Raw genomic sequence first — 10,385 nt, 5'->3', positions numbered from 1 at the left:
TAGAAACAAAGATAGAATGACGCTTGTGTCGGTTTGTGTTGCTAAATGGGGAAAGCAACCTACATCTATACTTTTTTTTTGTTCGTCTCTTCCTCTTTTTTTCTTTCTCTTTTCTCTTCTTCCTTTCCTTCTCTCTTTCTCTTCTTCTTTTTTCTTTTCTTTCTTGCGACTGCTCGACAGCTGGCTAATTAATACAATATAGCATACATTTAGATAACATACTTTTATTACCTAAATAAATATATATTATATATATTACATATATATATTATATATATATAATAAATATGTATATTATATATTACGCAACAAATAATTTATATATAATTATTATTTACCTTATTCTTTATAAAAGTTCCTGCACAATTTGCACACTTTTAACACCTTAACCAATTTGACTCGAAACAAAATAATCTTGACGATCAAACACTACGAAGCATGCGACACGATGATCAGCGTAAGAACCAATCAGTTCCGCGGAAAAGAGGCAACAATACACTTCGATACATTCAAGAATCAATAACATGCCTTTTTTAGAAAGGGATTCTTTCCTTGAACTTCTCCCGAATTTATTAAATCTATCATTTTTCTCATTCGGGAAACTACTTTCCTGTATCACTCTTATGGCCATCGCTCTTTGTACGGCTGCTTTTAATGATGTGACATTCTTAAGCTGTAAGGTTCGTTTCATAAAACTACTCGAAAGATCGGTAAGGAATTGCGCGCAAGCAATTTTATCCCAGATCTCGTGAGAACATTCCGGATATGCTAAGAGTGAAAGACGTTCGAGATCTGCCCCCAACTCGATTAAATCTTCTCCAAATTTCTGTCTCCGATTAGTAAACTGTAAGTAATAAGTTACCGCCAAATGCCCCTCACCGAAATGAAATTTGAGTTTTGACTTTATTCTACGTGTAATTTAATTTTTCTAATTTAGTTATATCATCCAAAACTGTACGCGCTTTTCCTCTCAAACACGAGGCCAACGCAACGGATTTAGAAAAATCGTCCCATTTATTCGCGAGAGAAACTAATTCAAATTGTGTAAGAAATTCACGTAAAGGGACAGTATTGTCATAGTATAGACATTAATAGTAGCGACAGTACATAGCGGTACCTTTGATCTTCGTGTACTCAATTTTCATGACCTTGAGATTAGCCGCCATATTATTAGACTAAAATGGCGGCATTTGTCTCGCGATATTTAAATCTATTTTGTGATTACATGTAATCTATTTTGTAAATCATTAAGAAACGTATTTGTTTGAAAATGTGCTGCGCATAGTTTATAGTTTTTATATAAAACTAGGGCAAAAGCCTGTCTAAGCCAGGCGTTAAGGTAGCTGTTATTGGATATTTTTTCATGGGATATTAAGAAGCCCCTAGCTGCGCCCCTGAGTTTTCTGATTTTCTTGTTTGGTTTTTATTCATTGCTTTTACTCTAGCCCCTGGCAGAACACCAAATTTCATCTTCCTACGTAGGTCATGTAAAGTTTTCCGTGTAAACCCCTACGGCAAAATTAGGGGCACCTGGCTGCGCTCCTGAATAAAAATTTTGAGTTTTCCGATTTTTCCCTTTTGTTTTACGTTTGCCCCTGTCGGTATACCAAATTTTTTGCCTCTTAGGCCAGATTGAAGTTTTCCCATGTTAATCTTATGGCGCATTAAGGGGTCTCTGGCTGCGCCCCTGGACTGAAATTAAAGATTTTAAGAATTTTCCCACTACCTGGGGGTGTACCCCTATCACCATGCGAAATTTGGTGTTTTTAGCATGTTGGGAAGTACCCGATCAATTCAACGACAGAATAGGGATTCTATATATATTGATAATGCTATCTTTATTAATGAGATCTTGCCTATTTATTGCATTTATCTATTGCCTGCACCTGTAAAAATTTTATTACAATTTTGATTGTATTATTACATTTACTTATTTAATATATTATATATGTTAATTTATAAACATAATATAAATATTTAAAACACATTTATTGTTTAAATACAAAAGGATATTTAAGTAAAAATTACTGTTCCGGTTCTTTTGGAAATCTAAAAAAACTGTACGAACAATTCAAAGAATTGTTCGGACAATTTATGGCAGCACAATATGCACCCTCGCACTTATTTTACTTGTTATGAAAACTAATATATTTTTGTAACTGTCCGTGCTCAAACTCAGCTAACCTGCTTAAACTCATTGTCAGCTATAACCTGTCAAAATATGCGTCTGAGTAGGTTATGTCACTGTACATATGTTTCGGCTAAGAACATGACGGCTATGACATGCGCAATGAAAATCAGACCCCAAAATAAATATGAAGTGTCGCTACTATTAATGTCTATACTATGGTACCGTCAAAAGTATCCGGCTTAACGCGATATCCAAGTCTTCCTCCGTTCTCTAAACTACTCTCGCAAATCAGGTTTGACTCGCCTGTTAGACAAAGTATGTGCTCCTCCAAGCGTCTCGTCACATCCTCTCGCTGCCGCAGAATCGTCTTAAATTCAGTTTTCCACTGTCGAGACATCTGGAGTTGACACCTGAAGTAGGTAGACGGGCGCCTGGTGACGATAGACAAGCGCCTGAAGTCGGCGGACGAGCGCCAGGAGACAGTGACCTTGCGCCAGCGTTCTTGCACCAGAGAATGGCGGTCGTACGCTAGAGTACGGCGACTGTGCGCCGAAAGACGGCAGCCGTGCGCCAGAGGACAGTGACCGTTCGTCTGAGGATTGCGGCCAAGAATTGGACGGCGACAAAACGCCGAGTTTCCTTCTCTTCGCCGAGACGACGTACAGAGGAATTGGCGGAGGAGTCTTTCACTGAGTAACGATTTCCTCCTTTAATGGTGGAGAAGGACATTCCTTAAGAAAGTAGGACATGGTGCGGGTGACCTCTTTCTGAAGTTAGCGACTTGTCGCTGATGTGTGTCCATCTCTACAGAGGGTCTTTCTTATATAATATATCCGTTTACGCCGTCTTCGACTTACCGGTAAGCTGTCGCCTGGCGGCGGCGGTCGGTACTAAGCGTCGTTGCGCTTGTGGCGTGTACCGCACATTACCCTCTTCCTTATTTTTTAGTAGGGTGATTGAAGGCGTACTGTTTTCTGTGATACTCTTCCGCTTCTCGTCTGAATCTCTTTGGGTTCTGGTTCTTTTTGTGCTTTTGTCGGTTCTGACATTAGTTTTAGCTCGTTTTCTGCTAACACTTATGCCGGTTTCAATCTGTCCTTCGTCACATGGACAGTTTTCCCGTTAATTCGTAATTTGTAGATTTTGTTTGTTTTACTGAAGACATCATATGGGACTTTCATATCAAAGTTTGGTTGGAGTGCTCATGTTGGTGCATCATGCCTGAGGAACACATATGGCGAAGTTTCCAGGTCTTTAGGCTCAAAGATTGCTTGGTTTCCATGTCTCTTGACTAGTTGTAATCGTAATTTCATTGTTCGAGTATGAAGTCGCTTGTATTGTTTGTTTCTTGCGACTCTTGCAGGAATTTGCCTGGTAGTCTTAGTATTTCTCCATACACTAGTTCTGTCGGTGTTGCGTGAAGGTCCTCTTTGTAAGCTGCCTTAATTCCTCGTCATGACCATTGATAGCATCTCGATCCATGCTTCCGTTGCATTTTATAGCAGTTTTTATCGGTGAAGACGTTCTACTACGCAGCCGTTAGCTGCGGGATGTTAGTATGTGCGTTGTACCTGTTATCTTGGTCAATTGACGGAACAAGTTGGCCTCAAATTGCCTTTCTTGGTTTGTCATGATCCGTACAGGTGTGCCGAATCTCGCAATCCAATGGGCAAATAAATTTTGGGCTACTGTTTTTGCAGCAATATCTCCAGTATAGCTTCAGGCCATTTGGTAAACCGATTATCGTGATACAATATCTAAAGCTTTTTGAGATGGGTAGAGGTTTCACCAAGTCTATGTGTTTAAATGGGTTTATTGGGCCCATGAAATTATCGAAAGGTGTCTGATTTGTGTTTATGGACTTTGGCTTTTTGACAATTGATGCAGGCCCTTGTTCACTGGTGAGAGTCTTTACTCTTGGCGTAGCATTCCACGACAATTTTGCTGTTGCTTTGATTCTTGGGTGCGACAGGCTGTGCAGAGATTGGAACACCTGCCTTCTATATTCCTCCGTGACAAAAGGTCATGCGATCGGTGTTGACGTGTTACAGTATAGAGCGGAATTGGTCCCAGGGATTTGTAGCTTTTGTAGTTTAAGTGAAGAGTCTTCATTTAATAGCTCCTGTAGCTCGACGTCTTCTTCTTGGGCTTTCGCCAGGACCTCCAGTTTAACTACAGTTTGGATCTTTTCTATTCTTGATAGCGCATCGGCACTAGTGTTGTTTTTCCCGAGATGTGGCGTATATCGATGGTAAACTGCCCGATATATTGTAGATGTTTTGCCTCCCTCGGCTACACAGCTCACTGTGTAGTGGGTCTTGCTGGAAGGTGTACGGGATCGGCTTGTGATCACTGAAGTTTCTCCCTTCAAGCATATGGCGATAATGTTTAATGGCAGCATAAATTGCAAACAACTCTCTAACGTAAGGATTGTACTTTTGTTGGACCGCGTTTAGTTTTTTAAGAAAAAGGCCAGTGGTTGCCAATCTTCCCACTGTTGTATAACTGCACCTATGACTTTATCAGATGCGTCTGTTGTAAGTAATCTCTGCCTTGGATTTAGGATGTGCTAGTATCATTGCTGTAGCCAAACTGTCCTTATACTTTTGACATGTCTTTTCCAGTTCCGTGCTCCATGTTATCGGTGTTTTTTTTTTATTTTTGAGCCGCTGAGTGCTCATTTAATAGCACTTGTTTTCTGGTCGCGTCAGGAATGTACCTGCGGTAGAAGTTTAGTGTGCCTAGGAATTGTAACTAATGTACGTTTTCCGGTTTAGGAAACTTCTTTATTGCCTCAATTCTGTCAGGTGGAAAACGTGTCTCTTCTTCCGATACTTCATAGCCGAGAAAGACTACTCGACTGACTCCAAAAACACACTTAGCGGGGCCTACAAGGAGAGGTCGCGGTTGACTCTTCACCGTTTTTGATCTCCTTTTTTGTGGTGAATCTGTTTTGAATTTAAGTTGATCCGTGTTCAAGTCGATCCGCTTTTCGTCCAATGCACTTTGTAAGTAATATTTCTTTATACTTAAAGTTTAGAGAAATTTTCATGTTTTTATAAGGCCTAGATAAAGACACATTTTCGATCAGTGCCGCTGGCACCTGGACAACGGGAAAGCACAAGAATAGTGACCCCAGGATCCCATGTTCAAAACTTGGCCGGTCATAATTTTTTAATTTTTTTTATTATTTTATATATAATATATATGTGTAATATGTATTATTTATTACGTAAAAATAAATATTCGGCATATATTTATTGTTAGATACGCATATATCTTCTTTGTTGACGCGCCTTCGAATTATCACGCCCACATTAAAGTTTTTATTTTTGAGCTGGTGCACAGGCAGGAAGAATGATTAATTCGTGGTTTCGATAACAATCAACAGTTTATTTGAATTTGATGTCTAAACTCGCGGACCGGCAGAGTCTTCGGGAGATCTCTCAACTCTTGCTTTGAAACTGCCACAACGTCTCTTTGCGCTCAACCTCTCAAAGACAAAGCCTGACTTCTTTCCGTCCCGGTGAGAATTCGTCTGACCCTCGTCTCTCTCGCCTCGACCTGTCGCTCGCGCGACTTCGAAAAGAAAGGCGAGGCATAACATGGTGGATCGATCTCGTCGACCAATAAGGTATCGACACCGAATTTGTTTTCGTGAATTTGACTATTTGCTTAAGATGAGCTCAGAGGGCTGAGTCGAGAATAACAGCCTTTATCTTCGGAAAGTCATGTTTCGATTTTGGACATTCGAGATCGCAAGTATACACAAGAGAGGTTTAATATTTTCATATAATTCGCGCTTTCTCGAACATCCCGCTCGCCTCGTATATCGGGAGATTACGAACCAGGTTAGATAGGTTTTAAAGTTGCATTGTCGCAGCCACCCGGTTGAGTACAATTAAGTTGTACGGTCCGAAAGTCCGGTAACAATAAGAGATTTAACAAACAACAATAGAATTGCGATTGGTCGATGAAGACGAAAGGGAGATTTAAGAGCTAGTGTCGCTGGGAATAGGTAGTCGGCAGATCTGCGTAATTGGTCGTTTCAATGTGGTTTTGGCAGTTCGCAAGGTGATTACCCGCACAATGATTGATCGTCCGGACCCGGATGCAATTCCATGACGCGGGCGAGCTCCCACTTCGACGGGGGGAGCAAATTATTTTTCAAAAGGACTAGTTCGTTAATCTTTAGTTCCGGTTGATTATCCTGCCATTTGCGCCTTTGTTGCAAAGTATGTAAATAATCAGACGACCAGATCTGCTCGAGCATCGCGCGCAGTTGCTGCCATCGGGTCAGCCGATTCGAATTAAGGTCTAAAGTCGATTCTTCGGGCGGACTGACTAAGGGACGACCGATCAAAAAATGACCCGGAGTCAAGACGGAGAAATCGTTCGGGTCGTCGTGTAACGCAGAAATTGGGCGTGAATTTAAATATGCCTCGATTTGACACAGCAGCGTGGCGAATTCTATTTGCGACAACGTGCGAGAACCGACAACTCTTTTGAGATGATATTTCATTCCTTTAACGCCGGCTTCCCAGAGTCCCCTGAAGTGTGGTGCGGAAGGAGAGATAAAATGCCACCGGACATTATCGTTAGCCATGGAGCTTTTGAGTTGAGGGTCGATGACGAGTCGCTTGAATGTAGCGGACAATTCTCGATCAGCGCCTTAAAAATTAGTGGCGTTGTCACTGTATATGTCCGATGGGAGACCGCGACGGATTACAAATCGTTTAAACGCCGCTATAAATCCGGCAGTGGCGTAATCATCCACATATTCCAAGTGTATGGCTTTAGTCGCGAGACAAATAAATACGGCGACATAATATTTCTTGGAGCGTTGACCTCGACCCACGGTTGGGATGATGCTCATTGGCTTGGCGTAATCGATCCCCGTGTGCGAGAATGGAGTGGAAGGCGAGACGCGGGGACTGGGAAGATTCCCCATAAGCTGGTGTGGTGACAGGGCCCGTTCGCGAACACACCGGACGCAATTTTGGATATAAAATTTAACGTTGGTGCGCGCTGACACGATCCAATAATTTTGACGCAGGACTCTCAATGTTAATTGCGTGCCATCATGAAGAGTGGCCTTATGAGCCTGGGCAATCAAGAGATTCGAAATTCGGTGCTTCGGCAAAATGATAGGATGCCGTTCATTGTAATTCAACGGCGAATGCTCGAGCTGTCCGCCAAGGCGAATTAGTTCATCTTTCCCGAGGAAAGGGTGAAGAGCTCGTAAAACACTCGTTTTAGTAACTGAAAAATTGTTCCTTAAGGCGCGTAACTCAGTGGAAAATGGTTTCGTTGTACATAACGAAGCCAAAACGACGAGGCTTCCTTAAGCTCGGCGCCGGATAAACACCACGCGAGTTTCATCGATCCGGAAGCGCGACTCCTAATGTTAGAAATAAAACGTCGCACGAGCGCGGTGACTCTAATTAACTTCGTCCAACTCGAGATCTCATTTGGCAATTCCCACTCCGATATATCTTGAGCGTGACACACGACTATCTTTCGCGTTTCGGACTCGATTAGTTCTCGAGATGATGCATGTCGATTTTGCAATTTATTATGAATAGGCCACGTCGGGGAAGGGGTACTCAGCCAAGCAGGGCCGGACCACCATAATTCAAAGTCGCGGAATTCCGCGGACGATAAACCGCGCGACGCACAATCTGCGGGGTTGTCTCGAGACGAAACGTGATTCCACTTGACCAACGGAAGACGCGTTTGCACTTCCGACACTCGATTCGCTACATACGCGTTCCATCTAGATGGATGGTCACGCAACCATGCCAGGACGACGGAAGAATCCGATCAACCGTACATCGGTACGTTTTGTAAATTCAGTGAATTTTGTACGAATTCGAGTAATCGTGTTAATAACACGATAGCGTTCAACTCGAGTCGGGGCACGCTGATCGTTTTAATCGGAGCTAGATTTCGCCGTCAATAATCTCATCGAAACCTCGGTGAGCGATTTAAGAACTCGTAGATATACGACAGCAGCGTACGCGCGATTCGAAGCGTCGGCAAATCCGTGTAGTTCGACCGCGGCATTTTCCGGATGCATACCGGTCCATCGCGGGATACGGACTTCCTTTAATTTTGAAAATTCCACGCGATATTTTTCCCATGGCTCCGACAGCTCCTTCGCGATTGGGGTGTCCCAGTCACATTTACAAATCCATAATTTTTGTATTAATATCTTCGCAGTTATTACGACCGGGGAGGCCCATCCTAACGGATCAAAGAATTTAACAATAAATGAGAGGATCGAGCGTTTGGTGTTCCTACCGATGGACGGGAGCTCGACCTTGAATCTAAAGCAATCCTCGCGCGATATCCATGTAAGACCGAGTACCTTGAGCGTGTCGTCTTTGTCAAATGGGTGTTCCATTGCTAATTCGTGTTCGCCCTGCGGAATGTCCTTTAACAATTCGTCTAAATTGGCGGCCCACTTTCGTAAGTGAAATCCGCCTTGCGACATTAATTTCATGAGTTGATTACGACTTTCACGAAGCGACGGGACGTCGTCCGCGCCGAATAACACGTCGTCCACGTAAATGGAATTTTGAATAATGTCTTGAGCTCGCGGAAGGCAATGTCCGTCGTCGAGAGCTAATTGCTGGATAACGCGCATGGCGAGATACGGAGCGGGAGCGGTACCGTAGGTGACTGTTAAGAGTTGATAGGATCGAATCGGGCGATTTTCTTGCGGTCGCCATAGAATACGAGTAAAGTCGACGTCATCCGAATGGACGTAGATTTGCCGAAACATCTTTTCGATATCGGCGGTATACACGTAACGAGATTGACGCCAACGAAGTATGATGGTCGACAAGTCGCGTTGCAACTTAGGCCCCATCATCAAGTGATCATTGAGCGTGGAGCCATTACTGGTTTTACACGACGCGTTAAGTACTACGCGAAGTTTAGTCGTGCTACTAGATTCGCGAAAAATTGGATGGTGAGGTATGTACACCGGTGGAAAAGTCGTCGCAAGATCGTCGTAGATGGGCTTCATATGACCCATTGTTTTGTATTCTTTTAAAAACTCGAAATACGGATTCGCGAGATTCGAGTTTCTCTCTAAACGCCGTTCTAATTTAGAGTACAACAACGCGGCCGTCTCGCGGGAAAATCCAATATCGAGAGGAGGGTCGGTTATAAAGAGTAACCGTACGATGTATCGTCCGTCGGGTGAACGTCGATGAGTTTTAATAAAATATTGTTCGCAACGCTGATCTTCTTCCGACAGCGGGGTTTCGGAAGAGATTTCCTCGACCTCCCAAAATTTTTGGAGGAGAGAGTCTATCGGTGGATCCGATACACAATTTAGCGAAGGAACAGATTCGTCCGTTAGATCAGTATTTCCGGTCGGGCCGGATAATATCCATCCCAAGGCGTTGAGCTGGGCCGTCGATGTGCCGATTGGGCCTTGTATTACTTCATGTAGTAATAACATGCCGTAAATCTGCTCCGATGAGCAAATGAATCGGGTGGCTACTGAACGGATCAGGATCCGCGAGTGACAACTGATTTAAATGAGGCCAAGAATCTATTATTCTGGGAACCTGTGTAGGAAGTAATTTTTTGATATACAAACGCGTTCAATGGGAAAACGGAGCCTCGCCCGATGCAAGGCATAAGAGTAAGGGTTACGCGAGATTTCGCCACGCCGCTGTATTGCTCGCCGAAGCAATGTACTTGTTAGCTCGCGCGGTGACGCTTCGTGCGCAGGGTTTGACATAATGCCTCGGAGATGAAGCTAACAGCGGAGCCTTGATCTAATAACGCACGCACTTTGAAGATGCGGCCTTCGGCAGTGCGAAGAAGCACCCACGCGGTAGCTAGCAGTATTTTCGGCGGTTTTTTGATTGGAGCATGGAGTTTGAACTGAGGCGACCGCATTCTCGCTCTCAGGAGCGTCTGAATTGCTCCGTTGTGCATTATGCGAGATTTTATTTTCCCCGGTGGAAATCGCGTTAGCAGGGGTCGGAGCATTTTAATTGCGATGTAAAAGCGTATGATGCGTCCGTCGGCATAAATTGCATCGGTTTTTACTAGGACAATTGTTCGGAAAATGACCGATTTTTAAGCAATTAAAGCAACATTTGTTGGACTTGCAAAGCCGAGTTCTCTCTTCGACTGAGTTACGTTTGAACTCGTCGTATTGAGTCAAGCGGTTATTACCGGAGCAACTCAAACATTTATCGGTATCTACATGATTAACTGATACGCGATT

The 10,385-nt window shown here is 43.3% G+C and overlaps 1 protein-coding gene across 1 annotated transcript; it reads right to left on the bottom strand.

The window, feature by feature from the left end:
* Positions 1 to 8,063: 8,063 nt before the first annotated feature.
* Positions 8,064 to 9,605, bottom strand: LOC145946447 (uncharacterized). Its single transcript, XM_083056060.1, has one exon. The coding sequence runs from the start codon at positions 9,603 to 9,605 to the stop codon at positions 8,064 to 8,066; it is 1,542 nt and encodes a 513-aa protein (XP_082912186.1).
* Positions 9,606 to 10,385: the final 780 nt, after the last annotated feature.

This window comes from Prenolepis imparis, unplaced genomic scaffold (assembly GCF_030444845.1).
Source record: "Prenolepis imparis isolate NDT839.2.m4 unplaced genomic scaffold, iyPreImpa1.0 SCAF_16, whole genome shotgun sequence".
In the NCBI taxonomy this organism is placed as follows: Eukaryota; Metazoa; Arthropoda; class Insecta; order Hymenoptera; family Formicidae; genus Prenolepis; species Prenolepis imparis.
The sequence above is the reverse complement of the archived record's forward strand: the minus strand, read 5'-3'. Positions and strand labels throughout refer to the sequence as shown.

What these genes read in the sequence shown, in the direction of transcription:
- LOC145946447 (XM_083056060.1), bottom strand. Translation starts at nt 9,605, where the DNA reads ATGTTATTACTACATGAAGTAATACAAGGCCCAATCGGCACATCGACG.